Source organism: Schistocerca americana, chromosome 1 (assembly GCF_021461395.2).
Source record: "Schistocerca americana isolate TAMUIC-IGC-003095 chromosome 1, iqSchAmer2.1, whole genome shotgun sequence".
Classification (NCBI taxonomy): Eukaryota; Metazoa; Arthropoda; class Insecta; order Orthoptera; family Acrididae; genus Schistocerca; species Schistocerca americana.
The window spans coordinates 1,186,159,000-1,186,186,780 of record NC_060119.1 but is presented as its reverse complement, the minus strand read 5'-3'; the positions used below and the strand labels follow the sequence as shown (position 1 = coordinate 1,186,186,780).

Here is a 27,781-nt window from a genome sequence, read left to right as displayed (position 1 = left end):
GTTCTCATTTCTGATGCTTCTAATTACTTTCGTACTTCTTCGATTTACTCTCAATCCGTATTCTGCACTCACTAGACTGCCCATTCCATTCAACAGACCCCGTAATTCTTCCTCACTTTCACTAAGAATAACAATGTCACCTTGAATTTTAATTCCACTCTTGAATCTTTCATTCCCATCATTGCTTCTTCGCTGTATAGATTGAGCAGCAGGGGCGAAAGACTACATTCCTGTCTTACAGCCTTTTTAATCCGAGTACTTCGTTCTTGATCGTACACTCTTATCACTCCCTCCTGGTTCTTGTACATATTTTATATTACCGGTATTTTCCTATAGCTTATCAATTTTTAACAGAATTTCGAATATCTTGCACGATTTTCCGTTGTAGAACGCTTTACCCAGGTCTACAAATGCTATGAACGTGTCTTTATATTTCTTTAGTCTTGCTTCCATTATCAACCGCAACCTCAGATTTGCCTCTCTGGTGCCTTTTCCTTTCCGATGTAAAACTGATCGTCATCTAAAACAACCTCAATTTTCTTTTCCCTTCTTCTGTAAATTATTCTTGTCAGCAACTTGCATGCATGGCATATCGGTACAGTCATACAATCTAGACACCAACGTGAATAGTCTGTTGTTGCTATTTCTCCCAACGATTTTAGAAACTCTGGTAAAATATTATCTATCCCTACTGCCTATTCGATCTTAAGTCATTCAAAGTTCTTTTAAATTCTCTTACTCGATCTCCTATCTCTACTGTATCGATTCCTGTTTCTTCTTCTATCGCGTCATCAGACATGTATTCACACCCACAGAGGCATTCGTTGTGTTATATGATAAGAAAGCTTAAAGAGGTTTACAGTAAGGCTGGCCTGAAGATCACGGTGAAGAAGAGTGAGTACTTGCCGGTTGGAACACTATCGAGGAAATTCTGATAACCGGCATTTGAAGATGGCTGCAGACCGATTCTACTGTTGCCAAAGTTCATTTCGCGTAAGAACCACACAGACATGAGACTTAAGCGCCCGGACAGAGGCACATAGACAGTCCCTTTTCCCTCGCTCGTTTGTGTGAGAAACAGGAAAGGAAATCAAATGAGACTATATGGTTTCAGAGGCCTTTTAAAGTCTCAAACACCTATGATGCATATGTGCAGACTGTAATGCTGTTCGCTAAGGCGTGAATGTTAATCTGGACTGAGGAGGAAGCTATGTTATGGCAAAGCTGCTGTGCGAGGGTGGCGAACTGGTTGGCGTTTCTGCCTAGAGAGCAGGAAACCTGGGTTCGAATTCGGTCCTTGGTACAAATATTCATTCGTCGCTTGAGTCTGCATACACACATCAGGTGGCCGAGCGGTTCTAGGCGCTACAGTCTGGAACCGCGCGACCGCTACGGTCGCAGGTTCGAATCCTGTCTCGGGCATGGATGTGTGTGATGTCCTTAGATTAGTTAGGTTTAAGTAGTTCTAAGTTCTAGGGGACTGAAGACCTCAGAAGTTAAGTGCCATAGTGCTCAGAGCCATTTGAACCGACCATACATCAGGAAAGGAAACGAGTAGTAGTGGTATAAGGTACCCTCTGCCAAGCACCATACGATGGTTTGCGGAGTATGCATGTAGATACAGAGTAACTGTAACGGATATTTCGAAAAGAATGAGAGCATTTTAACAGATAATTAATGTAGTACTAGATCTAGAAATATGCCCACTGGACTTCGAAATCAGAAAAATAAGAGCCCTGAATTGATTAAGAAAAGGCAGCCAAACGGACGTTTGAAGGGTACTTGTAACTGAGGCCAATGCGATAAAGATACAAGAGCTGTGGCAAAGTGAATGGGACGTTACAGGCACAGACAGCAAAACACATGAATTTCATAATAACACCTAGGAGACAAGGTCACAAACGAAGAGGTTCTGGAAAGAGCAGGTGAGAAGAGAAGCTTCTGGAGTTTCATTGTTAAAAGAAGAGTGCAATTTACAGGCCATCTATTAAGACATAAAGGACTTCTGAACACAATCATAGAGGGATATGTCGAGGGAAAAAGACCAAGAGGAAGAACACGGCTGAGGTACATGGATCAAATCGTGAAGGATGTGGGCTGCAACACCTATAAAGAAATGAAGAGAAAAGCTGAAAAACGCACAGAATGGAGACAAACTGCCATTGCAGCTGCTGCAAACCAATCCTTGGATTGACCACTACAGAAGAAGACCAAGGAGAGACTAAAAATATTTCTTTATCTTTCGAGACTACTATCCGATCACCGCCCTTTCTTTCATATAGTAAGTCAAATATGTTGTAATTCCTCCACGTACATCAGAGTTACACTTATTTATGTCATCACTTCCCCTTCCCCATTCCCATCCCCACTGCGCAGTTCTTTGTGTGACAAGTTCGGTTAAAATTATTCAAAGCATTCCAAATTCCTGTTGTAGCATTCACACTCCCATATCCCATTTTACATTCATAGATTTGTTTAGAAGAGATCTCATTCCGCGTCTGGAGCTTGCGAAACCGTCTGGGAGACGCGTTCATTAATTTCTATAGTTCAATTCTTTTATCTTGGCGGTTCGCGCATGCCGGCCCAGATGCGGGAGATTGCTGCGTTGCCAGTTGTACGCGCCAAGAGAAGCAGCGCCATAGTATAGTTCGCAAACTTACGTTTATGGGGGAGCGCGTAGTTTACCAAGTAAAGCCACCACAGCTGCATTAACCCTTTCGCTGCTACAGAGACGTGCTCCACGCATTCCGTTGGTTGGTTGGTTTGGGGAAGGAGACCAGACAGCGTGGTCATCGGTCTCATCGGATTAGGTAAGGATGGGGAAGGAAGTCGGCCGTGCCCTTTCAGAGGAACCATCCCGGCATTTGCCTGGAGCGATTTAGGGAAATCACGGAAAACCTAAATCAGGACGGCCGGACGCGGGATTGAACCGTCATCCTCCCGAATGCGAGTCCAGTGTCTAACCACTGCGCCACCCCGCTCGGTACGCATTCCGTGCTGTGCGCGATTTTGTCTTCACTGCACTGCTCGCCTGTACAGACACATGGTGTTTCGACTGCTTTGACACACTTTATCATTCGATTTCACAAAAACTATTTGGACCAAAAATTTGATTTTTACACATCTTCTTGACTGATACCTTCCCCCCATAAATGACTTAATTTTGTTTCGATGTTCAACGCAGTTATTGTGCAGCATTAGATGTAGTAAACCATTGCACGAAATTTTGAAAAGTTTGCAGGGGAAAAGTCCATAGCGTATAGTTTCCTTATGGTCGATTTTAGTTGCCACTAGAAATTTCAAAAAATTACATTCAAACGAATAAAATTCATGAAGTATGACACTTAGATATTGTTTTTAAATAAAGGAAATATTAAGCACCAAACAAGGTTTGAACTCAAAACCTTTCATTTAGTAGCCCAACACTTTCACCATTACACTAACGCAGCTCGTCATTCAATCAACCGGCCGGCCGAAGTGGCCGTGCGGTTAAAGGCGCTGCAGTCTGGAACCGCAAGACCGCTACGGTCGCAGGTTCGAATCGTGCCTTGGGCATGATTGTTTGTGATGTCCTTAGGTTAGTTAGGTTTAACTAGTTCTAAGTTCTAGGGGACTAATGACCTGAGCAGTTGAGTCCCATAGTGCTCAGAGCCATATGAACCATACCATTCAATCAACCTCCCGAAGGATTTTAAAATGTCACACAAAATACCGACAAACATTGTTGGTATGACTATGAATTACTCACGTTTCGTCGAAGTACAATAGGATATAAACAATTACCACTGTTCTTTATTGCGAAAAAACACCTCTCCTTGCTATCACCTAAATTAGGAGGCTTATTGCTTGTTTGGTTTAATTAATTAATAGAATATGAAGCAATTGGTATAAAGAATGCTTTCTCCAAACTTTCTATACCAAGACATTGGTATCAAGACATCTGCTATCAAGACACTGCTTTGGTTCAATTACTTTATTTATGACTGAACGTTTCTAAAACTGAAGACACTCGTCCCTCCTCTGCACTGCAGTCGAGCTCTGGCAACGCCGTTCTCTGTTCATTGGCTGACTGAGTCTTGTGACGTCAGATGCGCAGAACGAACCTAAACTCGGCCGCCGTCGTAAATAACGCGCACTTTAGTAAACTCATGACTACTCTCACGTAAGCCGTGAGGAAATATTTGCATATTCGAGCTGTTCGAAGTTTAAACTACCCCCCTTACTAGAACAAAGCTCACGAACAGCCATGACCCTTAACAAAATTTACAACTTTTCCTGACAAATTTAGCTACTGTAGTGTGAGAAATGTAGGCTTGTAACACATACTTCATAATCGTGGGCAGCTGGCGTGCTGTCGGAATGCATCGTGATGCCTGTAGCCTCAAAAACGTGAAATTGGTATTAATCTTACAAAGCAAGTCACCCGTTTACGAGTGAAGTGAACGATGCTACAGGTTAATCAAACACTTGCGGGGTTACAGCTGGCAGCACTGTTGCTGCCGCATCGTCTGCGCATGCGCACCTGCTGCAGAACGCCCTAGCTAGCCTTGGTGGCAGGACTGCGTGCAGCGAGCTGACACGATATGCCAGTCCCGCTACCTTCCCCAACTCCTCCCCACTCTCCTACCACCCCCCCCCCCCCTAGCAATCCCCCCTCCACCGGGCTCAGGTGCCGTGCAGCCGTGCCAACCCCACGGGCGATAACGCGTCTTTCTTTATGGGCGGAATGAAACACCGCTTTCAGCAGATCCCGCGTTTAGATTGCCGCTCGACAAATACGCCCTTTTAATTAGATAGTTCTAGTTGTAGAAACAAACGGAGCGTTGATTCGGCCTGTAATTGTGTTGCCCGGCTGGCTAATGAGAAGGGGTTTTATGACTGAGCGGTCGCGTCAGCACCGGGTTAAAGAGTCGGTGGCATACTTCCACAGTTTGTTAGCCTCCTTGTGTTGACATTGTATTTCGGTCTGTAACGGAAGGAAAACTTTCCATTTTTCGCAAGGAAAGGAAAAGTGAGATTCCTTTTCTTATTAGCCACTCCCAGACTTACAATAAGCTGTACTCGATTAACCACTGTACTTTTTGAAAAATGCTAACAATTTCCGATTTATTTTTCGGGATCAGATACAAATAATTACGTGTTCATCTTCGGATAAAGTAATCCTTTATTTCTGATTCTTGTTTAAATAAAATTTTTCTACATCTACATCTTTTACATCTACAATAATAAGAAATCTGTAAAACTGTCTTGTTTGTCTGTTCGCCTTTTGAACACTAATGGGCGAATTTTCATGGGATTTTCACAGGCAACTTTAGCATGGCTTGGGGCAACGTTTAAGCTTTATTTTATCAAAATCTGTTCACGGGAAAAAAGGTATCGTAATTTAAATTTTTATTTAAAACCGCTTCTGTCTACTTGAAAAGAACTAGTTTCCAAAACCTACCTGACGAATTTTGATGGGGATTTCAGTGGTAATTTGAGCGTAGCTTGGGGCAACAAATAAGCTTTATTGCTTCAAAACTGGACCATGGGGAAAAAATTGTAATTTAAAGTTTTATATCAAGTCATCTACTCACAGTGTAGTACACCAAGGAACCAATAGATGGCTCTGTAAGTTTCGTCGGTTACTGAAGACCCAATATATGTCACTGTTAGTTCATTTAAATCAGAATTTTCAGAAGTTTACGTCAGTGACAGAATTAAGCGCCGCACTCTTATCTATACGAATACAAATTAACAGCGAATTTCCTTGAGTAGGATATACGAATATACTGATTTTGCTTTGTGTAATAAAAACTTAACGACTTGGTTTTCCTTCTTTCGATAGGTTTTGTTTATGTTCTTCGCTAGAAAAACAAATTTATTAAGTTTGCTTTTGTGATTTGTGTGCCTATTCATTACATTTCGATTTCGTTTAGTTTAACAATGAAAATGACTAGAAAATGGTCAAGTCTTTCTGAATACTCCACAGGACCTAGAAGACTGAGGAATATGTCGTCTCAAGAATCCAATGGAGATTGTCAGGTGAGACTTGCTGCAGCTGTTTGGAAACTCCTTCCAAAAGCGAGGTGCGCAATAATAGTGACCGAGAGTGTCATACGTCATCTCGCTCCTCAGAGCTCTTCATTCACAAAAGCTTAAAGTAACTTATCTTCAACGAAACTTCATAGATGTGCAAATTTAGACTGGAAGTGGCACAGGCGAGTGAGTTTTTATACCGTGAATCATGCTTATTCCTAATAATTTACCGTTTTGCTGTAAACATATTTCATTCCCGGTGAGCTTTGTTATGCCATGACGATAAACAAAGCATAAGGTCGTACATTGGGTGTTGTGGGCATGGACCATGGTGTCAGTTGCTTCTTTCAAGGTCAGCTCTATGTGTCTACCCTCGTGTTAGTGAACCAAACAAGCTCCTATACTATTTCAGACGTTGCATACATTGAAGCTTTATAACTTAAAAATAAATTTCGCACCTCCGAAGTCTCGTGCTCAGCTATAAACGACATAAAACTAGCGACACGTATTGACTTGGTGTGAACTTGTTTGTAGTACATGCAGTCAGTACTGTTTCATCTGTTGAAAGTATCACGCTGTAATATGATTACCACAGTATTTGTTGTAAAATTATGTTATGTTGCCGGAGTATGTCACTGAGGTTTTGCTTCGATAAGCACTTCAGACAGGTCTGTAAAAATAAACAGCTACGTTCGAAACCAGTCACTAGTATAAAATACATGCAACTGTGGCAGAAATTTTAAATCAAGAATTAGCAAAGCTACGTTGCTGGTCTTTTTCCAGCAAAGTGTTGGAACTACTTTACATGGGTTAAAAAAAATGAGAGAACGATAACTTTCTCGATTGAAACAACTACTTTCGCGAAAGTTGATTCTCACACTGGGATTTGCTCTCAGGATCGAAATGATGTAGCCAAGTTTCATCATTAGAGATTACCTTCGAAAGAATCTCTGGATCTTGCTCTAAAATCGACTTCAACTGCATGCAGACCTGTGCGCTAAGTTAGTTAGTTAGTTACGTGTTCCATTGATCAATAGCACGGAAATCCGGTATGATGTGGAACGTGTGAAATGCACAAAAAATGCGCACAGGAAACAAGTTGTTTTTCTTTTTTCTTTCTTTTTTTTGTTTGCATTATAGTGTTATACCTAAATATTTCTATTATCCATCCCATGCCCTTAAATGGCACAAAATGCATATATTATATCTCCAGATTTATTTACTCATATTCAAGAATTCATCTATGGTATAGAAGGAGTTGTCAAGGAGGTATGATTTCAATTTGTTTTTGAAACTATTACTTCTGTCTGTCAGACATTTTATTTCATCTGGTAATTTATCAAAAAGTTTTATAGCAGCATATTTTACCCCTTTCTGTGCCAAAGATAGGTTAAGTAAAGGACAGTGTAGGTCTTTCTTTTTTCTAGTTTTGTAATCATGAATGTCGCTGTTGATTTTAAACTGGGCCATGTTGTTGAGAAAAAATTCATTACTGAGTAAATGTACTGTGAAGAAGTAACTGTACTGTGAAGAAGTAACCTTTTAAACAGATGGCTACTATGAACCCCACTCATTATTCTAACTACTTTCTTTTGAGCAGTGAATACCTTTTGCCTAAGTGTTGAGTTGTCCCAGAATATTATTCCATATGACATCAGAGAGTGGAAGTATGCAAAGTATGTTAGCTTACTAATTTCTACATCCTCAGAATTGGCAATTATTCCGATTGCAAAATTTGCTGGACCTAGTCGCTTTAGGAGATCCAAAATATGAATTTTCCAATTAAGTTTCTCACCTATATGTACAACCAAAAACTTAGTATGCTGTACCCTGGCTACTGACTTCTTTTGATGTGTTATGTTTATTGAAGGAATTATACTTTTTGCAGCAGAAAATTGGATGTACTCTGTTTTTTCAAAGTTCAGAGCAAGCCCATTCGCAGAAAACCAATTAATAACTTTTCCAAAGACCTTATTTGTATCATTTTCTATCGGACTTTCTTTTACTGGATTAATAATTATGCTTGTATCTTCAGCAAACAGTGTCAGTTCAGCATCTTGTTTCACATAAGAAGGGAGGTCATTCACATATATCAAGAACAGGAGGGGACCCATGATCGAGCCTTGTGGAACACCTACAGTAATTTCACCGCAGTTAGATGAAGTGGCAAACTCCTTTGAATCACTTGAAGCATATAAAGAGACTTTTTGCTTCCTGTTCTGTAGATATGACTTAAACCACTCATATGCTGTTCCATTTATACCACAGAATTGTAATTTCTCTAACATAATGTCATGTTTCACACAATCAAATGCTTTGGACAAGTCACAGAATATTCCTACCGGTGACATTTTACTATTTAAAGACTCTATTATGTGTACAGTGAAATTGTATATTGCTGTCTCAGTGGAACAGCAGTTCTGAAATCCGAACTGTGATTTACTAAGTATCCCATTACTGTTGACATCGCTAACCACTCTTGAGTACATTACTTTCTCAAAGATTTTTGAAAATGCTGTAAGCAAGTATACTGGCTGGTAATTATTGACATCTGTGGTTTCCCCCTTTTTATAGAGAGGCATATTTCAACCTGTCCGGAAAAATACCCTGAGTCAGTGATGCATTATACATGTGACTCAAAAGATCAGCTGTAATTGCTCCACATTGTTTTAATAACTTGTTAGAGATGTCATCTACTCCAACAGAAAATTTATTTTTTTCCCTTATTTCACAAGAGGTTGTTCGATGAAACTTAATCTGACTAAAATTTTTCAAAACTGACTCTTCCATGTACTGCCTGGCTTTTTTCTCCTATACTTAACAAGTGATTGTTAAATACATTGGCTGACTGTGTATTGTTGATTAAGATGGTCCCATTCTCTTTAACAGTAATACTACTTACCCCAGTGGTTACTTTTCCTGTCTCCCTTCTAACAACATTACGTATGTCCTTTTGATCGGGAATCAGCTGACTTGGAAGCCAGCGTGTACAAACACGTCTCGTGTGTAAATTTTCTACTATCAACTTGTAGGTAGCACCCAAGGAAAGTTTCAGTATGTCAAGTTTTCATAAGGACGTTCGTCGACCCTCTTCACAATTACAGCAGCGGTATTCCTGTTTTCTTCTGTAAGAGCGGTAACTGAAGTGCCAAGTCCACCGTTCTTTGAAACTGATTGTCTCTCGTCTTTAAACAATTTAAACCGTCTTCGAGGTGTCCTGTAGGGCAGAACAGACTCTTCTTAGACGCTCTGCAACATGGTACGGGCCTCCGCTGAAGATTTGTTGCAACAAAAGTAGAATTTCAAAGCCAAATATTGTTCGCCACGCATTGCCGCCATTGTTGTGGTAGGTGAAGCAGAGCCAGTCTCAGTTGGCCCGCCACTCACAAGAGGGAACGTGTGCTTACAATCAAACAAGTACCACGAAATTTTTACACATTAAACTTTTTACACGTTAAACTAACAGAACATCATAATACACTACTGGCCATTAAAATTGCTACACCACGAAGATGACGTGCTACAGACGCGAAATTCAACTGACAGGAAGAAGATGCTGTGATACGCAAATGAGCTTTTAAGAGCATTCACACAAGGTTAGTGCCGGTGGCGACACCTACAACGTGCTGACACGAGGGAAGTTTCCAACCGATTTCTCATACACAAACAGCAGTTGATCGGCGTTGCCTGGTGAAACGTTGTTGTGATACCTCGTGTAAGGAGGAGAAATGCGTACCATCACGTTTCCGACTTTGATAAAGATCGGATTGTAGCCTATCGCGATTGCGGTTTATCGTATCGCGACATTGCTGCTCGCGTTGGTCGAGATCCAATGACTGTTAGCAGAATATGGAATCGGTGGGTTCAGGACGGTAATACGGAACGCCGTGCCGGATCCCATCGGCCTCGTATCACTAGCAGTCGAGATGACAGGCATCTTATCCTCATGGCTGTAACGGATCGTGGAGCCACGTCTCGATCCCTGAGTCAACAGATGGGGACGTTTGCAAGACAACAACCATTTGCACGAACAGTTCGACGACGTTTGCAGCAGCACGGACTATCAGCTCGGAGACCGTGGCTGCGGTTACCCTTCACGCTGCATCACAGACAGGAGCGCTTGCGATGATGTACTCAACGACGAACCTGGGTGCACGAATGGCAAAACGTCATTTTTCGGATGAATCGAGGTTCTGTTTACAGCATCATGATGGTCGCATCCGTGTTTGGCGACATCGCGGTGAACGCACATTGGAAGCGTGTATTCGTCATCGCCATACTGGCGTATCACCCGGCGTGATGGTATGGGATGCCATTGGTTACACGTCTCGGTCACCTCTTGTTCGCATTGACCGCACTTTCAACAGTGGACGTTACATTTCAGATGTGTTACGACCTGTGGCTCTACCCTTCAGTCCTTCATTCAATCCCTGCGAAACCCTACATTTCAGCAGGATAGTGCACGAAACCACGGGTAACAGAAGAAATACGTCAGTTGATTGATGAAAGGAGGAAGTACAAACATGTTCCGGGAAAATCAGGAATACAGAAATACAACTCGCTAAGGAATGAAACAAATAGGAAGTGCAGGGAAGCTAAGACGAAATGCCTGCAGGAAAAATGTGAAGACATCGAAAAAGATATGATTGTCGGAAGGACAGACTCAGCATACAGGAAAGTCAAAACAACCTTTGGTGACATTAAAAGCAACGGTGGTAACATTAAGAGTGCAACGGGAATTCCACTGTTAAATGCAGAGGAGAGAGCAGATAGGTAGAAGGAATACATTGAAAGCCTCTATGAGGGTGAAGATTTATCTGTTGTGATAGAAGAAGAAACAGGAGTCGATTTAGAAGAGATAGGGGATCCAGTATTAGAATCGGAATTTAAAAGAGCTTTGGAGGACTTACGGTCAAATAAGGCAGAAGGGATAGATAACATTCCATCAGAATTTCTAAAATCACTGGGGGAAGTGGCAACAAAACGACTATTCACGTTGGTGTGTAGAATATATGATTCTGGCGATATACCATTTGACTTTCGGAAAAGCATCATCCACACAATTCCGAAGACGGCAAGAGCTGACAAGTGCGAGAATTATCGCACAATCAGCTTAACAGCTCATGCATCGAAGCTGCTTACAAGAATAATATACAGAAGAATGGAAAAGAAAAATGAGAATGCGCTAGGTGACGATCAGTTTGGCTTTAGGAAAAGTAAAGAAACGAGAGAGGCAATTATGACGTTACGGCTAATAATGGAAGCAAGGCTAAAGAAAAATCAAGACACGTTCATAGGATTTGTCGACCTGGAAAAAGCGTTCGACAATATAAAATGGTGCAAACTGTTCGAGATTCTGAAAAAAGTAGGGGTAAGCTATAGGGAGAGACGGGTCATATACAATATGTACAACAACCAAGAGGGAATAATAAGAGTGGACGATCAAGAACTAAGTGCTCGTATTAAGAAGGTTGTAAGACAAGGCTGTAGCCTTTCGCCCCTACTCTTCAATCTGTACGAGGAAGCAATGATGGAAATAAAAGAAAGGTTCAGGAGTGGAATTAAAATACAAGGTGAAAGGATATCATTGATACGATTCGCTGATGACATTGCTATCCTGAGTGAAAGTGAAGAAGAATTAAATGATCTGCTGAACGGAATGAACAGTCTAATGAGTACACAGTATGGTTTGAGAGTAAATCGGAGAAAGACGAAGGTAATGAGAAGTAGTAGAAATGAGAACAGCGAGAAACTTAACATCAGGATTGATGGTCACGAAGTCAATGAAGTTAAGGACTTCTGCTACCTAGGCAATAAAATAACCAATGACGGACGGAGCAAGGAGGACATCAAAAGCAGACTCGCTATGGCAAAAAAGGCATTTCTGGCCAAGAGAAGTCTACTAATATCAAATACCGGCCTTAATTTGAGGAAGAAATTTCTGAGGATGTACGCCTGGAGTACAGCATTGTATGGCAGTGAAACATGGACTGTGGGAAAACCGGAACAGAAGAGAATCGAAGCATTTGAGATGTGGTGCTATAGACGAATGTTGAAAATTAGGTGGACTGATAAGGTAAGGAATGAGGAGGTTCTATGCAGAATCGGAGAGGAAAGGGATATGTGGAAAACACTGATAAGGAGAAGGGACAGGATGATAGGACATCTGCTAAGGCATGAGGGAAGGACTTCCATGGTTCTAAAGGGAGCTGTAGAGGGCAAAAACTGTAGAGGAAGACAGAGATTGGAATACGTCAAGCAAATAATTGAGGACGTAGGCTGCAAGTGCTACTCTGAGATGAAGAGGTTAGCACAGGAAAGGAATTCGTGGCGGGCCGCATCAAAAAAAAAAAAAAAATAAATAAATAAAATAAAAAATAAAAAAAAAATGCACGAGCGCATGTTGCAGGTCCTGTACGGGCCTTTCTGGATACAGAAGATGTTCGACTGCTGCCCTGGCCAGCACATTCACCAGATCTCTCACCAACTGAAAACGTCTGGTCAATGGTGGCTCGTCACAATACGCCAGTCACTACTCTTGATGAACTGTGGTATCGTGCTGAAGCTGTATGGGCTGCTGTACCTGTACACGCCATCCAAGCTCTGTTTGACTCAATGCCCAGGCGTATCAAGGCTGTTATTACGGCCAGAGGTGGTTATTCTGGGTACTGATTTCTCAGTATCTATGCACCCAAATTGCGTGAAAATGTAATCACATGTCAGTTCTACTATAATATATTTGTCCAATGAATACCCGTTTATCGTCTGCATTTCTTCTTGGTGTAGCAATTTTAATGTCCAGCAGTGTATTAAATTCTAGCGTGAGAAATCGTACCATAAAAAAATACGATCATTCTTTATAGAACAGCCCTCATATAAGCTACAGTGAGCTAAATGAGAGCATTTGCAGAACCACAGAAAATGTGCTTACGAGAACTCTGTAATGAATAAAAATCCTGATTGCAGAGGGGGCAGCAACCCACGCCCCCGCCTTGCCCACCTCTCGCTGCCCTCTTACAGGACTCAACCACGCGTGTCTACATCTCGCGAGTGACCGTAACACGGCTTGCATAGTAGAGGTGTTACACGAGGAAGGTAACAGAAACTAGCGAGATGGCGGAGAGTCGGCTGCACAGGTGCGCCTCAAGGTCGCCACAGGAGGACAGGGCTGTTAACAAGCAGGGCGGGTAACGAGCGCTGCCCCGTCGTGGGCGCCGACCAGGGCGCAGGGCGGCGCGGTTGGTCGTTAGCGGCGGCGGCGCGCTGCCGGGATTAGCTGCACGTCACATGAGCGTACCGCCGCCAGGTGCGCTGCCGTCGTCCGGGGGATCCCCGAGGCCGCCGGCTACCGCGGGCTGCCCGTCACCTGCCTTCAGCGCCGCGGGTGGATCCCCCCGCAACCTGTCGTCACTGTGTATGCCAGCTTCCGTCGCCTCCAATCTTTTGTCAGGCGGTACTATCTTACATAGTGGTCAACTTTTATTGACACTGTGGCAGCAGGACGTCTAGCGACCACTTGCTGCATCGTTGAATACTGTATTGGAAGAATGCGAACGGTATTGTTTATACCAATATTTTTTAAGGGACTAGGAAGCGCATGTAGCAGTTTTTTACTGCAGGTATAACAAAAAGAAGTGATAACATTTACCGTTCATTTAGTTTCCTAAGGATCCAAGGGGTTTGAAACATCACATTACATAAGTGTTTCGTTAAGACTTTATTGTTGGCTGTAGATAATCAGCGAAAATCATCGTTTCTTTTTAATAGCATAAAATGGATAGTAAACAGTAAAAGACAAGACCTTTTTCCGGAAGACTTCACATATCTACAATATGACGTGCAGTTTCGTTCACTACAGTTGAGTCAGGCGCAGACCCAAGGTTCGTTTCTGGTGTGTGGCGATGCTACTGACACTATCTCTCTTGTCTTCACCCCCCCCCCCTCCAATCCCCTTCTTCGAAATATAACTTGCCGTCACCCTCACATTTAACACGCCACAGATGTGTATGATTTTAATAACAACAAAACAAAATATGTAAAATGTTTTAATATGATAATAATAAACTATTTAATTATAATACGATATACACTGACGGAAAAAGATCGGAATACCGAGAAGGACTTGTGCTACATAAACGAAAGTTGGTAGACGTGCATCTACTCCTGAAAGACGGCTGGCCGGAGTGGCCGTGCGGTTCTAGGCGCTACAGTCTGGAGCCGAGCGACCGCTACGGTCGCAGGTTCGAATCCTGCCTCAGGCATGGATGTGTGTGGTGTCCTTAGGTTAGTTAGGTTTAATTAGTTCTAAGTTCTAGGCGACTGATGACCACAGAAGTTAAGTCGCATAGTGCTCAGAGCCATTTGAACCATTTGAACCTGAAAGACGCCCACATACCATACCACTGTTGTAACCTAACATCCTCTACTGACAAGGGAACCTCCCCATCGCACCCCCCTCGGATTTAGTTATAAGTTGGCACAGTGGATAGGCCTTGAAAAACTGAACACAGATCAATCGAGGAAACAGGAAGAAGTTGTGTGGAACTATGAAAAAAATAAGCAAAATATACAAAGTGAGCAGTCCATCCGTAAGATATGCAACATCAAGGATAGTCTGAACTCAGGACTCGGTAGAAATAAAAACAATAAGAAGAAGAAGAAGAAGGACAGAAAGCCAAAAAAAGTCAGAGAAACCAAATGAAGTAATACAAATTCTTTTTTTTTAATTGTTAGCATGCAGCCATATAATTGTTGATATACGCCAAGGCAGAAAATGATTTCGCCAAACCTTTATACATCAATGATTTTCATTTGCTTACCTATGCCACCCACACAACAAGCAAGGAACTTCTGTGAACCCAGAACATAAAGTTAACAAAAATCTAATAACATCTCTGAAGAGTCGAGATCCGAAGTAAATAACATTGATGACTATTTTCAGCTGGTTATCCTACCATTTCAGATCGACTATAAGAAACACGTTTGGTGTCTGCTCGGAAAATAAGTGCAAAACACATCTACTTCACAGGGGACGCTCATGTAAGACACGGATCTCAACAAAGTAATGGCATACACTATTGGTGTAAAATAGTACTTATTCGTGACACGTCTTTCAAGTCTGCATTGGTATACAGTATTTTGCATACAGAATCGTTATACCAGCCATGATACGTACAGAAACGCTAGTAGTGTATGGCCTTCTCGAGTCTTATGACAATTCTTAATGGGCCACATACTACCACAATTTCTGTACTTATCATGACTTTGTTGACAGGTTACTGGTGTAACGATACTGTATGCAAAATACTGCATATCAATGCGGACTTGAAAGACGGTTCGTAAATACGTAATATTTTATCTCAGTAGTATATTCCGCTATTTTATTGAGGTACATCTCCTACATGAGCGCCCATTGTAATGCAGACGTTATGGGTTAGCCTCATTTTAGGAGCTCTCAGTACACAGGTTTTCATAATATATCTGAAGATGACTATATAATCAGCTGAAACTAGTCGTTTGTTAATACTACTTGCTTCCGATTTTCACTATTGAAATATTTTGTTAAAAATTTCTGTATACTTATATATCAGTTGTTTTGAGAATACGTGTAATGTATTTTCGTTTTCCTGACATGTTTCCAAATCCTCGAGGATTTCCCGCTATGAATCGACGAAACCAACAAAGTATCTAATCCACTCTTACAAAACCGTCGTCCTACCAACACATGAATATTGCTAGCCAGTGTGGGCCCCTTTTCAGGTGGGACTGGTAGAGGAACTTGAGATACAAAGAAGAGCAGCGCATTTCGCCACAGGGTCTTTGAGTATGTGCGAAAGCACCACGCCCATCCAGTTCCAGCGATAGGTTCAACAAGAGAAGGGTTGTGCATCACAGTGTAGGTCACTTTCAAAACTCCTAGAGCGTACATTCCCAGAGGCGAAAACCAACATATTGCTTCCTCCTACGAATATCTCACAGAAAGACGACGAAGGCAAAAGAAGAGACATTAGCACTCACGCAGAGACGTGCAAACAGTTGCTCCCTCCGTACACCGTTCGTGACTGGAACAGGAAAAGGGGCAATCGACAGTGGCACACGAAGTACCCTCTGCCACATGCCGTAACTAAAAAACACGCTGAACTGTTCTGAAGCATATGGATCACACTAGTAAGGAACCATTCATAGTCACTTGCGCGATATCACCGTTGAAGGTGCTCAAGTTCTCGCGCTTTCTTGCTACGAACGCCTCAGTGCCAGTCCGGGAGCGAATATGACGTCACTAACAAAATTGGCAAGGCGGCGCTGCGCGCACATAACGCTAAAAACGTCCCGGAAATAACGGTCCGCCGCTGCAATCAGCAAAGTTCCGCGGGCGGGGCCTAGCGAATTCGTCCCGAATAAGCGTTATGCCTTTGTCTAAAATTCCATTTATCACCGAATCCGGTGGTTGGTTTTTATAGCGTCGCCCGTTCAATAACCGTTCGTGATTAATGAGAGTTGAGAACAAATTTAATTGGACTGCGTTTTCCTATATTGATCGCTCCCCTGCCTCCGCATTCGAACAGATAACAGTTCTTCCTCGTCTGCTGCTTCTCCCTCTATTTGTCCTCACCCCTCTCTTTCCCCTACATTCCCTCCTTCCCCTTCTTCCGCCCGCTCAAATAACAGACGAAAGTTACGAAATTCGAGAGTCATCTCCATTTTGGAAGAACTGCAGTGAAGCAGATTATCTTGGTACCGACAGAGCAGCAAATAGACATACCTACCATCTATCTTGGAGAGGAATTCCACCTTATGCAAGATACAGTTTGTTTTCTTTTTGCCTTACGCAGATATGTTTCAGCACTTTCTGTGCTATCTTTATTGGGTTCGTGTGTATTATATCGAAAAATTATAATACCTGATAACATCTCGTGTAGGTTACTTGAATTTTGGCTTAAAGCTGTTTACATATACAAAGTACAGTATTGACGATTAGGCCTTAAACTTGATGTTGGTTTACAGATGTAACTAAAGAGACATGTTACACAGTTGAGCCATGAAACATTGTACGTTTATGCTATGCTACAAATAAGGCCTAGAATACCAATTTGGAAAACAAGTTGCTCAGAAATCTCGTAGACGATACTTGTTAATTTGGATAGGCAGGCTTCTTTGTCTACTATAACTTCACAGCTTGTCACCAGCAAACAAAAAAATGTTTTCCGTTTTTCTGTTTCTCATCCATTTCAGACTGAAAATCATTATATCATGTCACCTTATTTAATGTAAGGGTGGTCAACATTATCTTGGAACCATATTCAAAGATGGAAAACTACTATGTGTGGTGTCACCGCCAGACACCACACTTGCTAGGTGGTAGCTTAAATCGGCCGCGGTCCATTTAGTACATGTCGGACCCGCGTGTCGCCACTGTGTGATCGCAGACCGAGCGCCACCACAAGGCAGGTCTCGAGATACGGACGAGCACTCGCCCCAGTTGTACGGACGACATTGCTAGCGACTATACAGACGAAGCCTTTCCTCTCATTTGCCGAGAGACAGTTAGAATAGCCTTCTGCTAAGTCCATGGCTACGACCTAGCAAGGCGCCAATTGTAACAGTGCATGTATCTTACGAGTCTCAATTGTATAGTCAAGAGAGATGTATCACAAGGAGTGATTAAAAGTTAAGTATATTCCAAAGCTACGTATTTTCTTTATAGCAGTCATAACGTATCCTGTTCCAGACTTGACGCCAGTCGGCGTGTGTATACGCGTGCCTTTCGGCTCCCTTCTCAGTGTGGCGTAACTAGCTTGTTACGCCACAACACTATGCTTTCGAATTTATCCAAATTTTAGTAGGTAAGCAAACGTGAGAGCTCTTTTCTTATTCTTAAGTCACTGGCACCAACACGCAAACCTTCTAAGAAAATTATGTGTCTGTCAACATAGGTCTTTTACGAACTGCATATTTTCAAGATTTAAAAAATAAAAATAAGCTAAAAGTACACTAAATAACGTATCGGAAAAAAACGAAACATGTTACAAACAGAAAAAAAACAAAGCTCATGGGGCAATCACTCTGATGACCGTTGTTAATTTTTTTATGAGTCGTCAATCTTCTGACTGGCGTGATGCGGCCCGCCACGAATTCCTCTCCTGTGCCAACCTCTTCATCTCAGAGTAGCACTTGCAACCTACGTCCTCAATAATTTGCTGGATGTATTCCAATTCTGTCTTCCTCTACAGTTTTTACCCTCTACATCTCGCTCTAGTACCATGGAAGTCATCATCCTGTCCATTCTCCTTGTCAGTGTTTTCCACATATTTCTTTCCTTTCAGATTCTTATCTGTCCACCTAATTTTCAACATTCGTCTGAAGCCCCACATCACAAATGTGTCGATTTTCTTCTTTTCTGGTTTTCCCACTGTCTATGTTTCACTACCATAAAATGCTGTGCTCCTAACGTACATTCTCAGAAATTTCTTCCTCAAATTAAGGCCTACGTTTGATACTAATAGACTTCTCTTGGCCAGGAATGCCCTTTTTGCCATTGCTAGTCTGCTTTTGATGTCCTCCTTGCCCCGTCCGCCATTGGTTATTTTGCTGCCTACGCAGTAGAATTCCTTAATTTCATCTACTTCTTGACCGTCAATCACTATGTTAAGTTTCTCGCTGTTCCTATTTCTGCTACTTCTCATTACTTTCGTCTTTCTTCGATTTACTCTCAATCCACATTCTGTATTCCTTAGACTGTTCAGACTTCTTAACACTCACTCAAGATAGCAATGTCATGAGCGAATGGTATCATTGATATCCTTTCACCTTGAATTTTAATCCCACTCCTAAGCCTTTCTTTTATTTCCATCATTGCTTCTTCGATGTACAGATTGAAGAGTAGGGAAGAAAGACTACATCCTTGTTTTGCACCCTTTTCAATCAGAGTACTTCGTTCTTAGTCGTCCACTCTTATCATTCCCTCTTGGCTCTTGTACATATTGTATATTACCCGTCTCTCTCTATAGTGTATTCTATTTTTCTCATAATTTCGAACATCTTGTACCATTTGACATAATTGAACTCCTATGACGATGTCTTGGCTTTCCTTTAGTCTTGCCTCCATTATTAACCGCACGTCAGAATTGCCTCTCTGGTACCTTTACCTTTCGTAAAGCCAAAATGATCGTCATCTAACACATCCTCAATTTTTTTTTCCACTCTTCTCTATATTATTCTTGTCAGCAACTTGGATGCATGAGGTATTAAGCTGATTGTGCGATAATTCTCGCATCTGTCAGCTTCTGCAGTCTTCGGAATTATGTGCATGTTATTTTTCCGAAAGTCAGACGGCATATTGCCAGACTCATACATTCTACACAGCAACGTAAACAGACCTTTCCCCTAGCGATTTTAGAAATTCCGATGAAATCTTATCCATTCCTTCTGCCTTAACTGATCTTAAGTCCTTCAAAGCGCTCTTAAATTGTGATTCTAATATTGGATCCCCCCCTCTTGTTAACATTACCTTCGAACTCCAACGAAAATGGGCTGCATGTTTATTTTGCTAAACTGAAAAGTTTGGTCGCTGAGAATCATCAGTGATTACTCGTTGGTTTACAAATGTAATCGGACAGAGACAACAAACGGTCGTAACTGCTATACTGTTTTGAACGTTATCGTTTCCTAAGAACTCTTATGAAAGACTAATACACCACGATGATGTAAAGTACTGACACATTTCGCGATCAGTGAGATGTTCAGAGCTTGATTCAAGCTATTCGTTTACTGAATGTGGTTAATATCGATTTCTAAAACCATTTAGGACTTCGAATAAGGCAGCATCTACATACATCGACAATCGTAACAGAGACAGCTTCTTTGTTAATTAAAGAAAATGTATTCTTATCCATCCACTGAATTTTATGAAATTACTTTTTACGGGGGCTATGCTCCAGACTGAACGCTGAAAGGCATAATCAGTCTTAAATGATGATGATGATGATGATGATACTTTTTACGAAATTTTGTTTCTCGTCGCCGTTTGATAATCTACAGCTACAAAGTATTTGATGTTTCCCTGTTATTAATAAAGTTGCCAGATTACGACTGAAGAGCGAAGATCGTCACTCGAAAATATTTCGCGGAAATTACAAGCTCGTTAATCTGAGGATTAACGAAACAGCGAAATGTAATCACGATCCTTTCATGTGTAATCTTCTTCTCGTTGATATCTGGGATCCCATATATATACTCCTATATTACTAGTTTCACGTCGACGTACCGACACAGAAAACAATCATATACAGATATTGATTTCACGTCACGTTCTGTTGTTGATACGTACATGAATTGCTACACAAATGCGATATCGCTGGTACATTGCCTTCTGTCAATCTGCAAACATTTCATCTGTAACATCCGCAGCTGTAAACACAAGAAGATGGATTTAAAATTTAGCGACCACGCGAAATATTGAAATTAATCACTGGACAAAGGCAAAGCTATTTTCGATTGTGTACTGTTTCATCCTCTTCAGAATACCAGAGGGGGATGGGGAATCGAAAATATAACCACTGGACAATACAAAGTGATTTATAAAAAAAGCTTTAATTGTTTCCTGTGACAGTGCTCCTAAAAAGCACGCTTGTTATAAGATACCTGTTTAACGTGGTGGGCTCACGAATATTCGTCACAATGCTTATAGTCGTGTAGACATGATCACGTCGTTGATAACACTGCATATGCATACTGAGTTTAATTTTGCCCAGTAACCTTTTTGCCTTGTCCAATCTTGTCTTTAATATCTTCCACACTCTTGCCATTCGCAGTTATACCTAGCCATATAAACAGAAGAACAACATTTAATATTAAAATTTCCATCATTTTTTTATCATGCTGTTTTTACTGGTTACTGTCTTATTCTCGGTTTTATTTGTGTTTTTTTCAAACTCCACTTATAATGTTGTTCAACATATTCCCCAGTATATAACTAGAGTCTCCACTATCTTTGGCAATGGTCATCAGCAAGTAGGAGAGAGTATAGCTAATCATCTGCCACTAACATTCCCATAGGACTACATTTACTTCCGGATATCTTTAACGCTTCTTTCACATACATTTTAAACAGACTTGCCAGTGGAAAACTCTCTCGAAGTCTTCTGTTGATCTGTAACTCATGTGATTACACATTACCCATTTTCACTGAACAGGTCACTCACAGTATATGACGCAAGCTGTAGTACTACACATCATTATTCCTAACCACAGTCACAACTTATTTATGTTACAGTATCATACACCTTTTCTAGGTTTATAAATGTTAATACATTTTTCTATTAGTTGTTTCAGATGCTAGTAAAAAGCTTTAAATTCAAATCTCGTGCATTGTTTCACTGTAGTTAAATAAATACAAGAAAAATGTTTGGTGAAATACGGACGACATGAGAAATAACCGTGTAAATTTAACAAATTATACGGAAATATCGGCAATGAAAAAGCGAAGGTTTGTCTGTTTTCGACAGCTTACCTGTGTAAGGGAAAAGAAACAAAATAAACATTCCGGTATTTTCGGCAAAATAAATATACAGTTGCTTCGATCACATAATCTAAAACTCTCACCGATTAAGAAGAGACTGGCTGTTCCTAGTTTTGAATTAGTTTTGTAAGTATTGCTCATACTAGATATTTAACATTAAGTATAATGCTGAAATATGAGTACAGTACATCCCATGAGCTGTTGGAAGGTATTAGTAGTATCAGAAATCAATACTGGAACATGCAATGAAGCCGTTGCACCAAGAGCTGCTTCAGATGGTGCAAACGGACAGCACTTCCCGTTTCCGTCCACCGCCGCCCTTATCGCGAAGGGAGTCCGTTCCTGCAGCCGCCTCTGCCTTCTTTATTGCTGCAGTGCTCTTCGCAGGCATTTGTTTCCCCAGAGAAGCATCATTTGTCACGGGGCGCCAGTGCGGTGCATCAGCGCCATATTGCGGCCTTCGCAGCAAATCTGGCACTCTTCCTGAAGTAAATTAAAGTCCACAGCGAGTATTCTGCAGCTATCTCGCCGTGGAAAGTGGAACAATAAAATCCTGAGAATGCTGCCAAAGCATTACAGTGACAACTCTTGTTAGTAAATGAATCTACGCATACAAAGTTTGAAACTGTCTATGGAACTGACGTTTAAGGGCGTGAAACTTTTGGCGAAACTTCCTAAAATATCAAGGAACTGAGCTTCTGCCAGTCTACTTTATTAGCAGTTATGACTAGGAGCCTGGAAGAGTCTGCCGAACTGCTTAACGAGTGTTTCTCAGCAACATGAATAATTTTCTACATTGGGGGCACGGGTTTGCTGGATACTTCTATACTAGAAATTATTGCCATATCGCATATCGAGTAGCAGTAGTGGGAATGAGAAAAGAGAATACGCTGAACTATTTATACATACAAATAGTACAACAGTAAAGATAAATATTGTGCAAGCAGGTAAGACACCACGGTAAATACCCAAGGCTGCAAGTAGTTTCTGGAAATAAACAGTACAGTACCTCACAACTAGAATAACACAGTTGAGTGCAGGTTAACCAATGCTCAGTGTACCTAAAGTACTAGGATGCAGAAAGACATGAAAATACTCTGTTGACCATGTTGACGGGAGCGCCAATGCAACCAGTTTTCAGTCTCAAACTGGGTGTTTTGCAGACTGACGTTTATTCGACGCGCATTTTCTTGTTTTGATGGGTACTATCTATTGCATACCATCACGCTTAGAACAATCTGCAGTCTATATCCTACTACAGACCGTTTGTTTCTAATTAAGTAATCAAATCATCAATAAAACGTGACTCTCTGCTAACTGTGTCTGTTACCCAAACCTCTTGCCTACTGGTTCGATTAGATTAGATTAGTACTTGTTCCACAGATCATGAATACGACAATTCGTAGTGATGTGGAACGTGTCAGGTTAATAAAAGGTGTCTATACAAGATATTACATTACACAAAATATTGCATGACACTTGATATTTTTAATTTTTTTTTTTCCGTGGGTGTTGGGGAAATTACCCACTTACTATATCCAAAAATTCATCTAATAAGTAGAGGGAATTGCTACTAAGAAATTCTTTTAATTTCCTTTTAAATGCTATATGGCTATCTGTCAGACTTTTGATGCTATTAGGCAAGTGACCAAAGACTTTTGTGGCAGCATAATTTACCCCCTTCTGAGCCAAAGTTAGATTTAACCTTGAGTAGTGAAGATTATCCTTTCTCCTAGTGTTGCAGCCATGTACACTGCTATTACTTTTGAATTTGTTCGGATTGTTAATAACAGATTTCATAAGTGAATTTATATATATTGTGAGGCTACAGTGAAGTTCTCTAGCTCTTTAAATAAGTGTCTGCAGGATAATCTTGGATGAGCTCCAGCAATTATTCTGATTACACGTTTTTGTGCAATGAACACTCTTTTACTCAGTGATGAGTTACCCCAGAATATGATGCCATACGAAAGCAGAGAATGAAAATAGGCTAACTTACTGAGATGTATGTCGCCAAAATTTGCAATGACCCTAATAGCATAAGTAGCTGAACTCAAACGTTTCAGTAGATCTTCAGTGTGTTTTTTTTTCCAGTTCAACCCCTCATCAACGAATACACCTAGAAATTTTGAATATTCAACCTTAGGTACCGATTTCTGATCGAAGTCTATATTTATTAATGGTGTCATTCCATTTACATTGTGGAACTGTATGTACTGTGTTTTGTCAAAGTTTAATGAGAGCCCCTTTGCAGAGAACCACTTAATTAATTTCTGAAAAACATCGTTTATAATTTCACCAGTTAATTCTTGTCTGTTGGGTGTGATAGCTATACTTGTATCATCGGCAAAAAGTACCAGCTTTGCATCTTCGTGAGAATAGAATGGCAAGTCATTAATATATATTAAGAACTGCAAAGGACCCCAAGACCGAACCTTGCGGCACCCCATTCTTGATTGTTCCCCAGTTTGAGAAGTCACCAGTTTTTTGCATTTTATGTGAACTGCTTATTTCAAGTTTCTGCACTCTTCCAGTTAGGTATGATTTAAACTATTTGAGTGCTGTCCCAGTCACACCACAGTACTTGAGCTTCTCAGGAAGCCAACCCCCCCCCCCCCCCCCCCCCCGCCCCCAGGGTCCAGGAGCTTCAGAATGGCGTCAACGTCTGTAGTATTAATGATACATGATTTAAAAATTCATAGATCTGAGAAAACCATTGTTAAAAAATTAAATGATTTGATCAGTTAGAGAAAGGAAATAAATTATCGCTTACTACTTTTTCGGTTTTCATGCAGTAAACCTGTAGCACGAGGTAGGACGTGTTAATTTATTACCTCTTTGCTACCGACTGAATTCGCATTGCACAACACATTATTTTGGAGGTGACATCATAGACATTAAGATGTGTGAAAAACTAGCAGTTGTTTAAAATGGAGCATAACTTAGTAAGTTTATATTCATCTAGTGCTTAATAGTGAGAGCGCTTAGACACTTTGAGGAAACTGTAAACATAAAACATTTCGTAAACTTTCTCTCTGTTACTTGCATAAAGACAATTACACTACTGGCCATTAAAATTGCTACACCACGAAGATGACGTGCTACAACCGCGAAATTTAACCGACAGGAAGAAGATGCTGTGATATGCAAATGATTAGCTTTTCAGAGCATTCACACAAGGTTGGCGCCGGTGGCGACACATACAACGTGCTGAAATGAGGAAAGCTTGCAACCGATTTCTCATACACAAACAGCAGCTGACCGGCGTTGCCTGGTGAAACGTTGTTGTGATGCCTCGTGTAAGGAGGAGAAATGCATACCATCACGTTTCCGACTGTGATAAAGGTCGGATTGTAGCCTATCGCGATTGCGGTTTATCGTATCGCGACATTGCTGCTCGCATTGGTCGAGACCCAATGACTGTTAGCAGAACACGGAATCGGTGGGTTCAGGAGGGTAATACGAGTCGCCGTGCTGGATCCCAACGGCCTCGTATCACTAGCAGTTGAGATGACAGGCATCTTATCCGCGAGGCTGTAACGGATCGTGCAGCCACGTCTCGATGCCCGAGTCAACAGATGGGGACGTTTGCAAGACAACAACCATCTGCACGAACAGTTCGACGACGTTTGCAGCAGCATGGACTATCAGCTCGGAGACCGTGGCTGCGGTTACCTCTGACGCTGCATCACACACAGGAGCGCCTGCGACGGTGTACTCAACGACGAATCTGGGTGCACGAATGGCAAAACGTCATTTTTTCGGATGAATCCAGGTTCTGTTTACAGCATCATGATGGTCGTATCCGTGTTCGGCGACATCGCGGTGAACGCACATTGGAAGCGTGTATTCGTCATCGCCATACTGGAGTATCACCCGGCGTGATGGTATGGGGTGCCATTGGTTACAAGTCTCGGTAACCTCTTGTTCGCATTGACGGCACTTTGAACAGTGGACGTTACATTTCAGATGTGTTACGACCTGTGGCTCTACCCTTCATTCGATCCCTGCGAAACCCTACATTTCAGCAGGATAATGCACGACCCGCATGTTGCAGGTCCTGTACGGGCCTTTCTGGATACAGAAAATGTTCTACTGCTGCCCTGGCCAGCACATCTGCTGATCTCTCACCAATTGAAAACATCTGGTAAATGGTGGCCGAGGAACTGGCTCGTCACAATACGCCAGTCACTACTCTTAATGAACTGTGGAATCGTGTTGAAGCTGCATGGGCAGCTGTACTGTACACGCCATCCAAGCTGCCCAGGCGTATCAAGGCCGTTATTACGGCCAGAGGTGGTTGATCTGGGTACAGATTTCTCAGGATCTATGCACCCAAATTGCGTGAAAATGTAATCACATGTCAGTTCTGGTATAAATATTTGTCCATTGAATACCCGTTTATCACCTGCATGTCTTCTTGGTGTAACAATTTTAATGGCCAGTAGTGTATTTAAAAATGTAACTCATTTGTAAAGAAATTGACGTTTGGTGTTGTGTTATATGTGGGAGTTCGATTTTGTAAAGAATCGGAGTTTAGTGGTGTATAGGAACCGACAGAATCAATCTGACCAGTGTGTGTGTGTGTGTGTGTGTGTGTAGTGTACAAAGGTGCAATGTCAAGTTAATTTTCATTTTGAGGCTATAGAATTTTAGCATCAGAAATGGTACTTTGGCACGACTCTCGTCGCTGATGAGGACGTATTTGTGTGTTGCAGTGCTGCGCGACGAATTCCGTGCGGAGCCAAAGAACACGCGCGTGGCTCAGGGGGACACGGCTCTGCTGGAGTGCGGCCCCCCACGGGGTCATCCCGAGCCCTCAGTCACGTGGCGCAAGAACGGCCACCCGCTGGACCTCGACTCCAACAAGAGGTAAGCCGCACTCACTGGCGAGGCGCTAATTGTTCGAACTGAAACCCATCCGCGTCTTTTGTGATCACTCCTTTAGCAGCGGCACCAAGTTCTTGATGAGCTGTTAGTTACTAATAAAAAAAAGCTCTTCCCTTATGACCTAAAGAAATAAACTTTCACAAACTCTTATACACAGCAATTCCGTGGTGATGTTACAAACTTACAAGTATGATGGGCAAGGGTAAACATATTTAAGGTAAGGGACCCTATAATACTACCGTCTGTTATACCATAACCTTACAAGGGAGCCTCCCCATCGCACCCCCCTCAGATTTAGTTATAAGTTGGCACAGTGGATAGGCCTTGAAAAACTGAACACAGATCAATCGAGAAAACAGGAAGAAGTTGTGTGGAACTATGAAAAAATAAGCAAAATATACAAACTGAGTAGTCCATGTGCAAGATAGGCAACATCCAGGTGGACGTAAACCCATGAGCGCCGTGGTCCTGTGGTTAGCGTGTGCAGCAGCGAAACGATAGGTCCTTGGTTCAAGTCTTCCCTCGGGAGAAAATTTTAATTTTTTATTTTCAGACAATTATCAAAGTTCAGGCACTCACATAAAATCAACTTCGCTCTCCAAAATTCCAGGACATGTTCAGATTTGCTTGGACATATGCAGGATTTGACGGTCTACACAAGGAAAAATTTGAAAAGGTTAAAAACATATTTTGACAGAGCACAGACAAAACTGTGCGTCTGTGAACCTGTTGCATTCTTTTGTTGCAGTTTATGTGACATACTCTTATATTTTAATCACTTTTTTGGGAGTGATTATCACATCCACAAGAAAACCTAAATCGGGCAAGGTAGAAGAATCTTTTTACCCATTCACCTAGTGTACAAGTTAGGTCGGTCGACAACATATTCCTGTTATGTGACGCACATGCCGCCACCAGTGTCGTATAGAATATATCAGACGTGTTTTCCTGTGGAGGAATCGGTTGACCTATGACCTTGCAATCAAATGTTTTCGGTTTCCATTGGACAGGCACGTCCTTTCAGCTACTCATCGCACGGTTTTGCGGTGCGGTCGCAAAACACAGACACTAAACTTATTACACTGAACAGAGACGTCAATGAACGAACGGACAGATCATGACTTTGCAAAAATAAAGAAAGTAAAATTTTCATTCCAGGGAAGATTTGAATCAAGGATCTCTCGCTCCGCAGTTGCTCACGGTAACCACGGGACCACGGCGCTCCTGAACTCGAACTCCCCTAGATGTTGCATATCTTGCACATGGACTACTCGGTTTGTATATTTTGCTTAGTTTTTTCATAGTTCCACACAACTTCTTCCTGTTTTCTCGACTGATCTGTGTTCAGTTTCTCAA

The 27,781-nt window shown here is 41.6% G+C and overlaps 1 protein-coding gene across 1 annotated transcript in view; it reads left to right on the top strand.

Moving 5' to 3' along the window:
- LOC124597969 (roundabout homolog 2-like) overlaps positions 1–27,781 on the top strand; it is a 699,738-nt gene that overhangs the window by 545,176 nt on the left and 126,781 nt on the right. Inside the window, exon 3 of the mRNA XM_047135972.1 lies at positions 26,254–26,407. Within this exon, the coding sequence (XP_046991928.1) occupies positions 26,254–26,407 (154 nt within the window). The remainder of the gene's footprint in view (positions 1–26,253; positions 26,408–27,781) is intronic.